Source organism: Lampetra fluviatilis, chromosome 31, assembly GCF_964198595.1.
Source record: "Lampetra fluviatilis chromosome 31, kcLamFluv1.1, whole genome shotgun sequence".
NCBI classification, from domain to species: Eukaryota; Metazoa; Chordata; class Hyperoartia; order Petromyzontiformes; family Petromyzontidae; genus Lampetra; species Lampetra fluviatilis.
The window spans coordinates 2,225,059-2,242,985 of record NC_136305.1 but is presented as its reverse complement, the minus strand read 5'-3'; the positions used below and the strand labels follow the sequence as shown (position 1 = coordinate 2,242,985).

The window sequence follows — 17,927 nt, the reverse complement described above, 5'->3', positions numbered from 1 at the left end:
GCGCCGAAACCCTCAACGCTCATACGCACCGTGGCGGTGCATCGTGTACAGCTCGTCGAGATGAGTCGATTGCCGCATCGCCGACCATCAACAGACTAAAGATGACCGCGTCACGGACATGATGCGAGAGCCGGGGTACCACCATAAGGTTAAATTACACCACCACGTGACAGCCTGAGAAGAAGGCCCTCCATCCAGCAGTGGATACACAATGGTTGATGAGGACCATCACGAAAATGAGAGAAGAAATATAACTCCGTGTGGGGGGGGGGGGGGGGCTCCTGAAGGAGGAACGAGGGTGCTAAGAAAAGATTAAACGAAGGAGTAGAATTACTGGGAAGGGCCGCATCAGTTGCCCTCGCCTACCTACCCCCCCCCCCCCCGCTACATCCACGGTCGCCACCTGCCTGCCCTCATTTGTTGTCCTTCCCCCGCACCTCCGATGAGCACGGTTGGCTACGTACCGTGGTGCGAAAGAAGTTCCGTATACAACGCATGCACAATAGACACACCGTCCGGGTTTAACCTGGGACGATCCGTGAATTTGCATCTGCGTTTCGGGTGGCAGGAGTTGATTTAATTTGTCACGGGGACTGCTAGCGTGACTGCCGGTAGCAGATCCCGTGTGAGAAATACGTCCGGGTTTGGCATGCGGTGGTGGCAGCCCCCCCCCTCCCCCAATGTGCACTTTGCCACGTCCCGAACCAAGCAGCATCCCGAGCGCGTCAATCACTCGTTCGTGCTACGCTCGGCCTACGACGAGTCGTCGGCACAGCGTCTCGATGAGGAATGGCCCGTGTGTTCACTCCGTGGGCAGCGTGCACCGCAGACACACAGTTTAGCGTGTACACCGCATGTTTTATATGCACACCTATTTATTTGATTAATTTTCATATTCCCTGGATGCTTCAAGCCACATTCGGCTTTGTTTTCGTCTCTTCTCCGAAACAGTATTCTCCATCACAGACATCACGACACTCAGCTAATGCCATTTATCTCGTAAACAGCTACCATGGTGACCTTGCTATCAAACGTACCTGCGATCTAGAAATAAAAGGCTCGAAGAAAACCAAGAGTGGCATTCGATACCCATGGTGGTACCAATAAACCATTCACCGCTCATGGCGGTACCATTTTCGTATAAACCATATTCAGACCAGCGGCTCAAAGAGCAAAACGCAGCTCGCCATGTCCCCACGCCACCACCAATGTGACCCGAGATGTCCTCGCCTTGTCAGCCACAAGTCGCTTTGCCCACGGTGTAAATTTAGCCCCCGGCGATGCCGCCAAAGGCCAAGGCCCGGCGAGACCACAACGGCGAGACCACAACGGCGAGACCACAACGGTGAGGCCACAACGGCGAGGCCACAACGGTGAGGCCACAACGGCGAGGCCACAACGGCGAGGCGCTCCGTCTCCACTGGGGCCCCCCGAGAGCCGACGACATCAAATGAGCAGGATGGGGCACGTCGAGTTTGAGGGATGTAGATTCAACCTCCCCAGCGATTCATGCCTTGTGGGAAAATAATAATAATGATGATAATTATCTCTCTCTCTCTGAACGTCTGTGGCATTCGGCCACAGTTATAACTGATGAGTGGCAAAGGCGCAGCCCTGCAATTGCCGGCTCGCGCCACTGCTGACGAAAGGGCTTCCCCACCCTAGAGCCGTTCTTAGACGGTACTTGGCCTACTCTTCCGCGCTGGACAGTCGTCGTGGAAGACGTGGGAGTACCCACACTTGACCCCTCCACATGCGACCTATCGACTGACTCGCTGCGGTGAACACATTTATACTGCTGCCTGGACAGAGGCACACTGGAGGGGGTGGGGGGGGTGGACTTGAGAAACTTTTGCCCCACTGTGTCGGCCGCCGTGCCGGAGAGGTCGAATCGAACCGATGGCCTCCGGAGTGCAGGTCCAGCACGCCGCGGACCGATGCGCCACGCAGCGGCGTCCCTGGATGTGTGAAAGCGCCCCGCGTGATGTTTCTTTGCTTCGTGGGAAAGTAACAGGCGTCTCTTTGAGCTGCTGCGGCATTAGCCGTGATGATAGCAGCGGTTGAAAAATCTCAAGCCCGTTTTTTTTTTTGGGGGTGGTGGGGTGGTGTTGGTGGTGGTTAGGTTTTTACGAGAGCCACCGCCTTCCACTGTGGTGGCAGCCGACTGGGCGTGCGCGCTCGCAATGAGAAACCACGCTCATTCTCCGCCCAGGGGCTGGTTGTCGAGCAACACAAAGAACAACAACACAAAGAACAACAACACAAAGGGGAAAGGCATCGCCCCACGAACGCGCGCTCGTGGACGTGCGGGCTCGTTCAGCTCGACGGGTCGCGGACGATTTTGTTTGTGGCCACCGCACGCGGTAGATGCCGGCCGTGGGCCATCAAGCGAAAAGCGTCCCCCGATGTGTTCACGTGTTTGTTTCTTGGCTGACGGCGAACAAGCGGTGCGTCGCGGCGACCTTTGTTTTGCTCGCGAGCGGTGTCCCTCCGTATAATTGCGCTTTCGGGAAAAAAAAAATGATGGCCGCAACCGCATTTTACACGCCAGGGCTTCGCACTGCAAGGGGAAAAGACGCGTCGGGCAATCGCGCAGACCGCCATGTGGCCACGAAGCTGAACGTGACCTTGAGCTTCGTGAAGGTTGAATATGCTGCGTCTGCGCGTACGTACACGCGGGCGTGCGTCACAAGGCGTTGCTATGGCTGCATTAAGAAGCTGCGTCGCCCCGGCCTCCCTGTCTCTGCGCCCTCACCAACAGCGCTCCCCCACCCACCCTTTCCCATCTCCGCCAAATCCCTGGGGGGGGGGGTCTGGGTTGGCCCCCATTAGGGTCCCCGCTTAGCCATCGCGGTTTCCTTTCCCAGGCCCACGGGCGTGGAGGCATCGATCATTCAGCCCGCTGCGTGAAGTGAAGGGGCAGCGTTTCAACCCTTCATAGATGCAACGGCGCCGGCAAATATTTCACTTTGCCTCGAGTCGTGTTGAGTGCAGTCCGATATTCGCTTTCTCCTACGGTGTGAGATGTAGAAAAAATGTTAAGGGCGTTAAATGTCTATTTGCAGTTTCGCATGAAACGTGTGAGATTGGGGGGCGGTGTGTACCGCTTAGCGCTACGCTGCGCTACGAATCCGGCGACCCGAGTTCGATTCCCCCTCACAGCCACCATCTGAACCGTTCCAAGGCCTCAAGTGAGCGCCTGGTGCGGTGTGTGAACATCGCCACTGGGGAGACAAAGGCGGTCGGGCGTGGTGCTGGCCACCCACCCCCTCGTGTGCCGTTCTGGCCTTCATAGGTGCTCGCTAAAAGCACTTCCCCCAACAGTCTGTTAAGGCTACACGGGGAAGTTTTGTCTTTGTGTGATTCTTTTCAATATTGGGCAAGTTGGACGACGGTTGAAACCAATCAATGACGTTGAAATGTTCGATTAGGCTCGCTTAATTTCACTTCACAGTTGATTTGTCATTTCGATGCCACGGTGCGTATGTATAGAAGTAGGGACAGCAGTAGCAATTAGCACGGTTGGCTACATACGGTACGAAAAAAAGTTCAACATGCATACAGTGGCAAGTGCATTGTGTTACAAACCAGGCAGCGTTCATTCTATTTCTGGCCACAGCTCTCATCAGCGGAGGGTGATCTGGTCATCGACCCCTCCCTGTCACCCACTTTCTTCACCAACCCCGCATTGGCCAGCGTGGTGAAGTATGGTCAAGCAACCGCCATGACAGGCACAGCATGGGGAGGCCTTCATCCAGCAGCGTAGCGCTCACATAGGTTAAGGGTGCAGCCCTGCAATTGCTTGCTCACATCCACTAGAGGGAGCTCTAGAGAGCCCCTCTGCAGAGGTGTTTGGCCTACTCTTTCACGCTATAACAGGACGGGAAGAGCGCACAAATGAGCAATCACATTGGGAGGCATTTTCACCCTAATCGTTTGATGAAATATAAATGAGATCTTCCGAGTGCACATAGAGGGATGGGGAAGCGATACGAGTCATCTCAGCAGAAAGTAAGCCACAGACGGGCAGAAAATACATTCCTGTGATGATTGCACCGGTGGCTGCTGACACTTCGCATCGGTCACACAAACCACCCAGCGGCGATGACACATGCCACAAGAATAGCCCCGACACCCGCAGAGCCCGCAGGACGTCCTCTGGTGCAGCCTCGAGTGCGCCCTTCTTCTCGTCCTGCGATGCCCGGCGAGAGAGAGAGAGAGTGGAAGTCTCCTGTCTCAGTGACACAGATCCCATCAGCACCTAGCGCAGACCCAGAGCGCAACTCGGGCTGAATGGCGCCGTCGCGTGCTCAACCCCTGACGCTCTCTGGCGATAAGCCACGGATAAGCCATAGTTGCAGTCCTCTCCATTGTGTTGCCGGTGGAGGCCGCACACGAATGAATAATGTCGTGCCGCTATTTGTTTTGTGTTCGGTTCACGCGACGGGCAGCAGTGGTCGTTTGCGGTGTTTCGCGCACCGCACGAGCCCTGCACACTCGAAGGGTGAATTGTACAGTGGAGCCCTAATTCGGTTATCCTGGAGGAATCCGATGAGCCGTGAAGCTCTGTTTCACAGACGTCCAGTAATTATCACATGTCCAATTATCCGCGGCCCTATAACCCACACGAGTCCTATTGTCTGCGGCAGCTGTAGGGTCCGCATAAATTATATTATCCACAAACCTATTTCTTCCTGTTATTTGCGGTTATCCATAATTTTACCCAAAATGCATAACAAAGCAGCTTCCTAATACGCGTGAGTTTAACCCCACATTAAGAGGAATCGCACAGAAATGTATTCCTATTATCTGCGAGGTTATCCATGATTGTTTTACCCTGCGGATAAGGTGTAAAATCGCGGATATTGGTCCCCCAAATCACCGCAGATAAGAGGAGCTCTCCTTTATAAGTGTGTGCAGTTAATGTATCGAACGAGCCAGTAAGTGCGGCCATTTCTGTGCCGTGACACATTCCTTAACAAATATTTTTAATATAAATGGGGTGAGCGATGCCACATATGGTTAGCACACTGCATTGTGAACCCGACAACACAAACTTAATTTTCAGCCACGGCTAACATTAGTGGCAAGTTGTGACTGATCCAGTCCTGGGTCCCACCTTCACCAAATCCCATAACCAACATAAATGTGGGGAGGGCTTCATCCAGAAGTGGTTTGACAAAAAGGCGGTGAATTTTAATTTATTATGAGAATTCAGCAATAAGCATTTTTGAATGAAATCGTTCGTTCGTTCGTTTCTCAATCCGCTTGCCCTGGCAACGGACTCGAGCTCTTCCCGAGGAATTCCCAGGCGTTCCCCGGCCATCCGAGCGACATAGTCCCACCAGCGTGTCCTCGGCTGGCCCCGGGGTCTACGCCCAGTGAAGGATCGTAACCTTATCATGGTGGTGGGGTTTGTGTTCTTCCGTTGACCCTCAGAGCTATGTGGCCTGGAGTCTTGTACTCCTGCTCGGGTCTCTGCTGGCGAGCAGGTCTGGGGGGATGTTCCAAACAAATAACGGTTCAAACAGAAGTCCCTTATGAATGGTTATGAAATGTAAAAAAATCATAGAACCTCGTCCTGACAAGGTATACCGGGACACCCCCCAGCCCCCCCACCGAGCCAGGCTTGGGGGTGGTGTTCGCCGGAAAGCGCCTGGTGTGCCGAGTGAGCCACGTATAACTAGGTAGGGCCCAGTCCGAAATGCCTACGTGGTGCGTCCTGTGCGTCCAGCATCCGCAGGATAAAGGGTGAGGGGTGGTTGCGATGACAGCATGGCAGGGAGAGGGATGGTCTCAGACGAACTGGACCTTGGCGATGGATGAAATTGTTTATTATTGTAAATTATAATGGTATTGTTACATGGCTATAGAAGCGATAATCTCAGATACAGACCACGCGTTAACTACCTCGCCTGATATGCAGGTTATGGGTGAGATCCTGGTCCTGCTGATACCTGTATATTTGGAGTTTGCGTGTTCTCCCCGTGGTCGTGTGGATTTTTCTCCACATTTAGAAACACGCGTTTAGAGTATTTGGCTGCAATACATTTCCACGTGATAAGCCACTTCGTTGAACTATCATTTGTGGCCAGGTCACTTCATAAAAAAGAGCAACATGGCTCAGTGCGCCTTACCTGCAAAAATAGCTAAATGTTTTATACATTTTTAGTTTAGTATAAAGTGGCGCATCAAACAGTCAGGACCAAGAACCCTGTTATTCACAAACCAATCTGCCAGTGACTCTCAACCGTCCATCGCCTCTCCTCTCTGCGCCCGTGTGTGTTTGTTTTTCAGGGCTACCAAGGGATGGTGGACGGAGGAGATAACATCCGAGAGGCGACATGGGAGAGCGTCTCTGGCATCCTCCAGCTGGTGGGTGCCGTGTGTCATCGGCAGGATCTGGTCGTTTGCTAATGTGGGGGGGGAGGGACTAGGTCACCTGTGAAATAACAGACACGTGTTCTTGGTTCTTCCGGTAAAGTCACGTAGAAGTAATAAAATAATATTATTTTATTACTTCCCTTCTACGTGACTTTACCAGAAGAACCAAGAAGATGAATCCCTGCAGTCACGAAAGCTTTAAATCGAAACAGACACGTGGTAAAGTAAAAAAAATTCTTAAATATATCATTCAGGCCCCTGCTTTGGTTGAGTTTGTGTTTTTTTTTGGGGGGGAGGGCAAGAGTCTGCTAAGGGTGCAAGTTGTCTAAGGCGTGTACGGAGAGTGCCATCCTCAATGGCAGCAGCGTTCAAAATGCACACCAAGGAAGCCAGGCGACACACAGGAGCACTGTGGCAAATTAAACAACAGCGGGGCCTTCTCTGGGGGAAAGGGTGGCCAAATGGTGCCACGTCCACACCACTTCGTTGACCCATAGTGCGTCGACCGACACAGCAACAATCGATGCCTGGGATAAATGAATTCATCAGCGGATTGACAAATCAATGTTTTTGCCAACACAAAGATAAAGATCGCCAGTAGAGCCTTAAGATACTGTAGGAGCAAGTGCTGTTAGCGAGCACCTATGAAGGCCGGCACAGCCCACGAGGGGGTGGGTGGCCATCACCATGCTTGGCCGCCTTTGTATCCCTAATGGCGATGTTCACACACCACACCAGGTCCTCATTTGAGGCTAGCTCGACTTAGGGTAGGCCCAGGACTGGTTCAGATAATCCTCACTGGTGTTGATGTGAGTGGAAATCTAACCCGGGTCGTAGCACAGCACGCTAACTGCTGCACTACTCCTCCCCAAAACGCACGCACGCACACACACAGACACGAGAGAACAGTCTTCATTCAAACAGCAACCTACTTCCTCCACTGCCTCATAAAGGCACCTCTGTATTGCCACGAAGGGTGTTGCACGCATGGTCTTGCCTCATGGCAACGCGGTGGAATTGTACTGCAGTGGCAAGCCCCTCACTCTTCACGTTGTTTCTTTTGCAAGGCAGACCTGAGAAAGAATCATTTCTGTGACCTCTACCAGGTATTTTGGGGCGAGAGCGGTGGCACAGTGGTTAGCGCACCGTGCTTTGAACCCAGCCATCTGCGTTGGATGGCCCAGCCACGGCAGACATCTAAACGAGTCCTGGGTCTCCCACCGTTTCCATCCGAGTATGAGGAAGTATGGTCAAACAACCCCGAATGTGACGGACACGACACGGAAGTAATATTTGGTCACCCAGGTCTCTCTGACAAATGAGACAATCCTGGTCCCTTGAAATCTCATCCGGTTGAAGAAACACACTTTAAACTTAAAGGTCTTCATCCAGAAGTGGACTGACGAAGGCTGATTCGGTAGGACTAGATATTGACTGTGGTACGATGGGTGAGGTGTTCTTGCACTCGATGTCACTGAAAATTCACTTCCCTGTTCTTCGTCGCTTCTATCAGCAACCACATCAGGCACACGCCCAACACAAAACTTCCAAGACTTGTCAGCCGCTCGAATTCTCTTGCAGTGAACCATTCTTTAAAAAAAAGCCCTCGAGCAAGAAAAGGGCATTTTCCATGTTATGAAAAGCAGGAAGTATTTTTTTGTTATTTCGCTAGAAACCACCAGTGGTGTAAGAGGTGGCGCAGTGGTGGGCTCACTGTGCCGTGAACCCAATGCACTGAATATAAGAATAGGTTCTACCTTTTCTGGCAATAAAACAGGTGTTAAGAAGTTAAAATATATATACTTGTTCACCACAAGTATATGTGGTTAATGCAGACACGATTCTTTGCAAAATGTTTCAGTTTGGTGTTTTAACGTCTTAACACAACTGTTTTATTGCCAGAAAGGGTGAAACCTATTCTTATTTTTTGATACTGGAGAGGGAGGTCAAAATGAACTGAGATTGAATCACGGCCACGGCCGAAATCGGCGACGACCGCTAAAGCAACCCCACCGCCATGATGATCGCCACGGTGCAGGGAGGCCTTCATCTAGCAGTGGATTGACGACAGAGGACTGTACATTATTTCATGTCATCCATAGACCACTGGAATCTCCAACATCCTCGTGTCGAACACTCCTGCAGGGGTGGTGGCAGGTTTCTCTGCGGATTTGCTGTAAAGCTCGATGATGATGTCCGACGTTTCACCCCACGCACTGGGAGCTTCAGTTGCAGAACAGCGCGTAGTTAACAACCCAAACATCTGGGTGGGGGGGGGGTCATCGGGCGCCTTGGACACAGCCCGACCTTACCGCCACCGCGTGTGTGTACATTTTAAAGAAAACCATTGTTTGCCAAACAAACAATGTGCACTGTATAAAAACAAACAGTCTCCCTGCCTCAAATATAGCCAGCAGCAGCATCACATCAATACAGGACCACGGACACACGCCCTGAATGCCGAAGGCCAATGTTTAGGGTAAATTGAATGTTTTTTTTTACATTTACTTGTAAGTTGGCCAAAGCAAAGCCGTTGGACAACCAAGGGGCAGTTTTATTTATTTTTTCAATGTAACTTTATTATTTTAATAAAATGTGGGCACAGCTGTCCAAGCCGGCGGGGCGTTGGAAGTCAGGAATTCGCGCGTTTCATCGCATGTTTGAAAAGTGCGGTCTTGGGCGAGAAATTCAATTGTCAATTATTTTTAGCCATGATTACTCGCGAGGAATCACTTGCGGGTGACAGATTGCTGAGATCTCAGGGGATGCTTAATGACCTTTAAGCAAAAATGAGCGGTCGAACGATCGATTTCAGTGCCCTTTCCTCGTCTTTGCGAAAATTTATCATCGCTTGCAAAACACCCGAAGGCATTATAACGCTGCTCACAAGCATCACCGCCGTTATCAGCCATGGTCAATCCACTGCTGGATGAAGGCCTCTCCATCTCTCACGATCCCATGCTGTGCTAACCCACCTAGCCGCCACTGCTGCTGCACACGAGTCGATGCCGTCACTCAAAATTCTCAGTGAGCGTCCTCTCACGTGGGCTCCATTCCTTGGGTGCCTCTCCCTGTTCACTTATCTTGACCGGGGGGGCTGGGGGGGACAGGTCGGAAACCAAAATAACAAGAAGGGCCGCAATGCACGCGGTGAATACGAGACGGTGATCCGGAGAAAAGAAAGTCACGAAGCAGCGGTCCTTAAAAAGCCGCATGTGGATCTTGGGCCGGTTGCGTTTGCCGACCCCTAGTCTCGACCATCGGGCCTTTGTGCCCATCTAGCGACGCGTCCTGCCCAAGGCCGTGTACTTTTCCTCAACAGTTTGAAGGATTTTATTTTGATTTAAAGCTTTCGTGACTGCAGGGATTCATATTCTTGGTTCTTTCGGTAAAGTCACGTAGAAGGGAAACTATAAAATAATAAAAATTAAAACAATAAAAATTCTAATTTTTTTTATGTTTTTATGTTTGTATTATTTCATTGTTTCCCTTCTACGTGACTTTACTGAAAGAACCAAGAATAGTTTGAAGGATGCCACCATCGTGACATCATTTCAAAGGCGACAGTCGACTGAGATCAAACGTCGCCTTTTCGAGGGAGAGCTGGACCACAGAGCAACACACGTGTAAACACGTTCACTGACATTGACAATAATTCAGAGTTCCCAGCGATAAAGTACGAGGCAAGGTAGGGATTATATCCCTCCTGTGGGTTTGCTGAGAATTATGAAAATCATTTGGTGAACCTGCTTTGGCAGTGGTGCACGAGCACAATCGACGACAAAAGGGTCATTCATACATCTGTCAGTAACACTGGGTGTGGCATTGAAAGGCAAAATATACAATAGATGACGTTTCAGGTGATGGTCCTTCTCTATTTGTGTGCTGTGAGTCAGGGACATTTCCTTTTATGGTAACACAGCGTTATTGACGAATGTAGTATTTTTTTATTTTCCCAGGTAAGGCGCACTGAGCTATATGGATCTTTTTCAGAAGTGACCTGTCCACAAATGATAGCTCAAACAAAGTGGCTGATCACGTGGAAACTTATAGCAGTCAAAGACTCTAAATGCATACTCTTTGGTTCTTTCGGTAAAGTCACGTAGGTACAAAATAAAATAATTTTATGAAAAAAAAATATTTATACCTACGTGACTTTACCGAAAGAACCAAAGAGTATGGATTCCTGCAGTCACGAAAGCTTCAAATCAAGACTCTAAATGCATGTTTCTTCTAAATGTGGAGGGAAAAACCAGAGGGCCCAGAGACAAATCCACGGGAGAACATGCGAACTCCAAATATACAAAGTCAAGGTCGGGAACGAACCCAGGACCTCCTGCATGCCGGGCGAGGTAGTCAACATCTCCCCACCGCGACACGTGGTTGTTCGTGGGTGCAGAAATGTTGCCCGTCTTGTACGACAAGTGCGGTGAAGGGATTTGAATTCCTACGCTTGTCCCCACCTCGTGGAGGCCCTTCCCGCTAGCAGTGGCGTGACCAGGCGATAGCTTGGCTGCAATTTCACCTTTTACCCTTGTTCATTCAAAACAAATGCTACGCAAGTCGAAACAACGTTTTTGCATATGTCAGAATGGATGCGGGTGCATGTCAGGATATAGCCAAATCGTTTGTGATTACAAAAAAAAATCTACTTATAAATGAAATATATAACGAACACGATGCCCCATCCTATCACACCTCTATGATGAAAAACGTGGACGCCAGTTTGTGGAAAATTAACCGCCCTAACTGTCCACCAAGCCGGATAAATGTACGTGCCACAGATCGTCGATTGGCTGGTCGTGTGTGGTGGGTAAAGTGTGGGTGCTTCCTAGCGTGGAGGAGTAGGCCCAAATACCCTCGAGGGAGAGATGCTCTCTAAAGATCCTCTAGTATATTTGGAGTTTGCATTTATTTAAAACTTCCATGTTCTCCCTGCGGTCACGTGCATTTTTATCCAGGTGCTCACTGTTTTTCCCTCCACATTTATAAAGGTGCGGTGAGAGTATTTGGCTGCTATAAAAATTTGCACATGTTCAGCCACTTTGTCTAGCTATTATTTGTGTTCAAGTGACTTCTGAAAAAGAGCAATATAGCCGAGTGGGCCTTACCCCAAAATCTTTTTTTCAAAAAAGCTGTAGAGACCCTTCCGCCAGCAGTGGTATGAGCAACTCATAGCAGGGCGAGCAACTTTACCTTTACATTACAACACATGTTTTCGATTGATAATAACAAAGACAAAGATCTCCCGTGTAGCCTTAACAGACTTTTGGGACAAATGCTGTTAGTGGAGCACCTACGAAGGCCGGCACGGCACACGAGAGGATTGGTGGCCAACACCACGCCGGGGCCGCCTCTGCCTCCCGAGTGGCGATGATAACACACAGCACCAGGTTACTCATTCGAGACCGAGTCCACCTAACAACAACCGCCATTTGCCACGAAGTGGCGGTGGCATCACTGCGGCGCTTTTGCCCGGCTCTGTGCACTTTAAAACCACGTAAAGTGTCGACTGCTCACTGGCAGGAGGTCACGGGACAGACCCACGGGTTGACCGACCGAGTCGACCTAACACAACAACACACGCCTACGCGCGCGCACACGCAAACGCGTTGCGTCGCCCTGTGCCAAGCCTGTGTTGCGTGGTGAACCCGCAGGGCGGCACGGTCATCGGCAGCGCACGCTGCAAGGACTTCCGCGGCAGGGAGGGGCGCGAGCAGGCGGCCCTGCACCTCCTGGAGCACGGCATCACCAACCTGTGCGTCATCGGCGGCGACGGCAGCCTCACGGGCGCCAACATGTTCCGCCAGGAGTGGGGCGAGCACGTGCAGAGCCTGCTCAAGCAAGGTGGCTCCCCCAGACCTGTCAGAGCCGGGCAATGGCACGGCATTGGCACTTTGCATCTCTCTCTTCTCACTACATCTGTGCCAACTGCATCTCTCTTCTCACTACATCCGTGCCATCTGCATCTCGCTTCTCACTACATCCGTGCCATCTGCATCTCGCTTCTCACTACATCTGTGCCAACTGCATCTCGCTTCTCACTACATCTGTGCCAACTGCATCTCTCTTCTCACTACATCTGTGCCATCTGCATCTCGCTTCTCACTACATCTGTGACAACTGCATCTCTCTCTTCTCACTACATCTGTGCCATCTGCATATCGCTTCTCACTACATCTGTGCCATCTGCATCTCGCTTCTCACTACATCTGTGCCATCTGCATCTCTCTTCTCACTACATCTGTGCCATCTGCATCTCGCTTCTCACTACATCTGTGACAACTGCATCTCTCTCTTCTCACTACATCTGTGCCATCTGCATCTCGCTTCTCACTACATCTGTGCCATCTGCATCTCGCTTCTCACTACATCTGTGCCATCTGCATCTCTCTTCTCACTACATCTGTGCCATCTGCATCTCGCTTCTCACTACATCTGTGCCATCTGCATCTCGCTTCTCACTACATCTGTGACAACTGCATCTCTCTCTTCTCACTACATCTGTGCCATCTGCATCTCGCTTCTCACTACATCTGTGCCATCTGCATCTCTCTTCTCACTACATCTGTGCCATCTGCATCTCGCTTCTCACTACATCTGTGCCATCTGCATCTCTCTTCTCACTACATCTGTGCCATCTGCATCTCGCTTCTCACTAAATCTGTGCCATCTGCATCTCGCTTCTCACTACATCTGTGCCATCTGCATCTCTCTCTTCTCACTACATCTGTGCCATCTGCATCTCTCTTCTCACTACATCTGTGCCATCTGCATCTCTCTTCTCACTACATCTGTGCCATCTGCATATCGCTTCTCACTACATCTGTGCCAACTGCATCTCTCTTCTCACTACATCTGTGCCAACTGCATCTCTCTTCTCACTACATCTGTGCCATCTGCATCTCTCTTCTCACTACATCTGTGCCATCTGCATCTCGCTTCTCACTACATCTGTGACAACTGCATCTCTCTCTTCTCACTACATCTGTGCCATCTGCATCTCGCTTCTCACTACATCTGTGCCATCTGCATCTCTCTTCTCACTACATCTGTGCCATCTGCATCTCGCTTCTCACTACATCTGTGACAACTGCATCTCTCTTCTCACTACATCTGTGCCATCTGCATATCGCTTCTCACTACATCTGTGCCATCTGCATCTCTCTCTTCTCACTACATCTGTGCCATCTGCATATCGCTTCTCACTACATCTGTGCCATCTGCATCTCGCTTCTCACTACATCTGTGCCATCTGCATCTCTCTTCTCACTACATCTGTGCCATCTGCATATCGCTTCTCACTACATCTGTGCCATCTGCATCTCGCTTCTCACTACATCTGTGCCATCTGCATCTCTCTTCTCACTACATCTGTGCCATCTGCATATCGCTTCTCACTACATCTGTGCCATCTGCATCTCGCTTCTCACTACATCTGTGCCATCTGCATATCGCTTCTCACTACATCTGTGCCATCTGCATCTCTCTTCTCACTACATCTGTGCCAACTGCATCTCTCTTCTCACTACATCTGTGCCATCTGCATCTCTCTTCTCACTACATCTGTGCCATCTGCATATCGCTTCTCACTACATCTGTGCCATCTGCATCTCTCTCTTCTCACTACATCTGTGCCATCTGCATCTCTCTTCTCACTACATCTGTGCCATCTGCATCTCTCTCTTCTCACTACATCTGTGCCATCTGCATCTCTCTCTTCTCTCTACATCTGTGCCATCTGCATCTCTCTTCTCACTACAGCTCTGTCCTTCGTCCACATTTCTCTCGTCTCGCCATCGCTATGTCTTTCTTCTGTCATCTCACTTGGAGTTGAATGAAAGGGCCCCCCACCCAATAATAATTTCTGCGCCAGGCCCCCCGATGGAGCAGCACCTCCTCTGGGGGTGGGAACCCCTTTCTTGCCGAGGGTCGACTAGATGCACGCCACACGTTAGTTGACACAATGACTGTATACATCGACTGCGTTGCTCAGACATACTTGAAAGACAAACGGTGGCTGAGCATACCTGATCAGAAACACAGTGCTGCCAGGTTGAAATGACCCCCCCTCTCGTACCCGATGAGCGCAGCAAATGACGATGATGAACAAACAAAAACATTTCTTGCTGTGGTTTCCCCACCTGATGATGATTGCTTGTGTTGTTGCAATCGAAACGTCGTGATTTGTTTTATTTTAATTTATTTCTAACTACGTGACTTTACCGAGAGAACCAAAGAGTATGGATTCCGGCAGTCACGAAAGCTTCAAATTAAGAACGAACAAAGTTGACTGTGACGATGATGATATTGATGACGACGAGAAACACAACCAACGCCGATGACAATCGTGACGATACGAGAACTTTCTCGTGCGCTGGACCAGGCAAAATCTCGGAGGAGGTGGCGGAGCGCTGCAGCCACCTTCACGTCGTGGGCCTCGTGGGCTCCATCGACAACGACTTCTGCGGCACGGACATGACCATCGGCGCCGACTCGGCGCTGCACCGCATCGTGGAGGTGGTGGACGCCATCATGACCACGGCCACCAGGTGTGACGGGGCCCCCAGCGGGCCGAAACGGCAGTTTACGTCTCATTTTGGTTTTTGCGTTTGCTTTTTACTAAACTAAGCTATTGTATTGTACCAGGTAAGGCCCATTGAGCTATGTAGCTCTTTTTCAGAAGAGACCTGGCTACCACAAATGATAGCTCAACAAAGTGGCTTGTCACGTGGACATTTATAGCAGCCAAATAATCGGAATGCACCTTGATTCTAAATGTGGAGGGAAAAACGGGATGACCCAGAGAAAAATCGACGCGACCACAGGGAGAACATGCAAACTCCAAATATAGAGGCATCAGGGTCAGGATCGGACCCACGACCACCTGTATACCAGGCGAGAGAGTTCACATCTCAGCACTGCAGTGTGTTGCTCCGGGAGCCCATGCCAGCCACACTCAGCCACTGGCAAATTTCACGGGTAAATCGCATGACTGTGACTCTGGTGGGACATTCAGGAGAATCAATTTTATTTTGGAGAATGGAAAATTACTCACACTCAACTCGTACGAATAGCAGTACATTTGAATTAAGCCCAGGTTATTTCGGTGACTTCTTCGTCGAAATCCAGTGAGCGTGAACGTAGTTTCGTCCGATGTGACTGAGCGGTTTCAGCTCGGTTGGCCTGTTATATTATTGTATTTATCATATTACGACCTGCTATATTATATTTATATTACGACCCGCTACACCACACGAGCCGCGCAAAACGTGGACATTTCAGCAGAAGCTGAAAAGTTCACAGAAGCGTCGACACGCGCACGCTTCACATTGCGGCGAGAAACGGGGAGGATTAGAGGAGCATAGTGCAAGTTAGCAATGTCTCATCGACTTTTAACGACTATTCAGCCGGGCTTGGGCAGAACACGTTGCCACTACGAATGACGTTCCGGTGGTCGGGACTCACGACCGGGCGGCAGCAAAAGGAGGGGGAGATGGAGCGATAAAAATCAGCTCCAACATGGGAGCTCTATGGATTGTTGGCTCAAAAGACTGTAAGAGATGGTGCAGGCTTTGGGGAGGCCTCCATCCGGCAGTGGGTAAACCATGGCTGACGACGACACGTACAGCTGAGATCAGGGGTCGGCAACCCGTGGCTCCAGAGTTGCGTGCGGCTCTTTAAGGACTGCTGCTTCGTGATGTTGTTGATGAAGGAACCACCGTCTCGTGCTCGCGTGCATTGCGACTCTAGAAAGAAATTTTTTTTTTACACCGAATTAACAAAAAGTTGTTTCTCCGTCGCAGCCAATACCGACGATGCCACCACACACCCCGCATCACGTCCTTCCCTCTGTCAGATCTGACAACAGCCGCATAGTCCACACCAGACCTCTCAAGTCTGCCCCTACGCTATTTGAGAGAGGGCCTTAAAACTGTTGTCAGTGTTGCCCCAGAACTATAAACTTCCTCTTGGCCTGAAAACTGCCACGGCAACGGACACTTACTTCGCAATGGGGTCGTCTCACAAGGAAGCGAAAGGGAGAAAAGAAAAATCTTGACCTTATACTGCAGGGAGAAGGAGGGGGGGTGATGGGGAGACCGGATGTACATGGAATTAAAACACAAAAACACTGTCGCGCCTGTAATTGGACCTACAAATGGGAACCAGACAGCGAAATATTTCGAGTGAAACCACCGCCAGTGGACGCGGCTAAAAGGCACCGACCACGAGCAGCGTTTAACAAGAGGCTCGTGCCACAACTGTTGGGCACGCAAAGACAAAGATCCCCCGTATAGCCTTTAACAGACTGTTGGGGCAAGTGCTGTTAGCGAGCACCTATGAAGGCCGGCATGGAACATGACGGGGTGCGGGTGACCAGGCTGAGTCGACCTAAGGGAGGGCCCAGGACGGGTTCAGATAACCGTCACTGGTGTTGGTGGCCGTGAGCGGGAATTGAACTGGGGTAGCAGGATTCTTAGCTCAGCATGCTAACCACTGCGCCACCGCTCTCCACACCCACGCAGAAAGAAAAAAATCTTCCGTATAGCCTTTAACAGACTGTTGGGGCAAGTGCTGTTAGCGAGCACCTATGAAGGCCGGAACGGCATATGAGGGGGTGGGTGGCCAGCACCAAGCCCGGCCGCCTGTGTCTCCCACAGTGGGGATGTTTACACATCGCGCCAGATATTCATTTGAGGCTGAGTCGACCTAGGCAAGGCCCAGGACCGGTCCAGATAATCGCCACTGGTGTTGGCCGTGAACGGGAATCGAACTCGGGCCACCGGGTTCGCAGCGCAGCGCGCTCACCGCTACGCTACCGCACCCACGGACAGACGCGCGCGTGTGTGTGTGTGCGTGTCTGTGCGTGGGGCCACATGAAAGGCTGCTGCTGCTGCTGAGAGAGTGCTGACGTGAGCAACCACTGTTGAGAATTCCTCCCCTTGTACGGCTCGGGTCATAGGTGGGCCCAAAGTAGTGTGAGGACAGTGAAATGGAAACATGAAAATGTTTCAGATAGACTTGTCGGCAGACGTACAGAGAGACACGCATATAAGGTGATGCAGGTAGACGGAGAGAATTATAGAAAGATAGGGGGGGGGGGAAACAAATGCAGATAAATAGAAATCGATAGATATACAGATAGACATATTTCCGTTGTTTATATTCAGACGGGACAATTTTATTCGATTATTTTTCATCTAATGCGTGGGAGGAAATCGATATGCCCAGGAGAAACCCGCACGCAATTATTCCAGCGTAATTGTGGAAAAAGACAACGATCATTTGATGCTGTCATCAGGTCCTTGGCTGGTTGATGTTGCAACTGAAGATGCCAAGCCTGAGAGTCACCGAATGATTCAAGCCCTCGCAACCCGATGAATTGTCACGATTTTGGCTCGCGAATCGATTTGTTGTTGCCATTGTGATGAATGCGGCATCTCTAGTGGCTGCAGGGGTGACGTGAACCCCTGGCATGCACAGTATTCCCTCGTTATTCACCAACTTGTGATCCGTCAATCGCATCTCGAACTCTGCACGAC

At 50.6% G+C, this 17,927-nt stretch overlaps 1 protein-coding gene across 1 annotated transcript in view; it reads left to right on the top strand.

Moving 5' to 3' along the window:
• LOC144943434 (ATP-dependent 6-phosphofructokinase, platelet type-like) overlaps window positions 1-17,927 on the top strand; it is a 66,100-nt gene that overhangs the window by 20,008 nt on the left and 28,165 nt on the right. Inside the window, exons 3-5 of the mRNA XM_078870848.1 lie at window positions 6,298-6,375; window positions 12,042-12,231; window positions 14,771-14,936. Of these exons, the coding sequence (XP_078726974.1) occupies window positions 6,298-6,375; window positions 12,042-12,231; window positions 14,771-14,936 (434 nt within the window). The remainder of the gene's footprint in view (window positions 1-6,297; window positions 6,376-12,041; window positions 12,232-14,770; window positions 14,937-17,927) is intronic.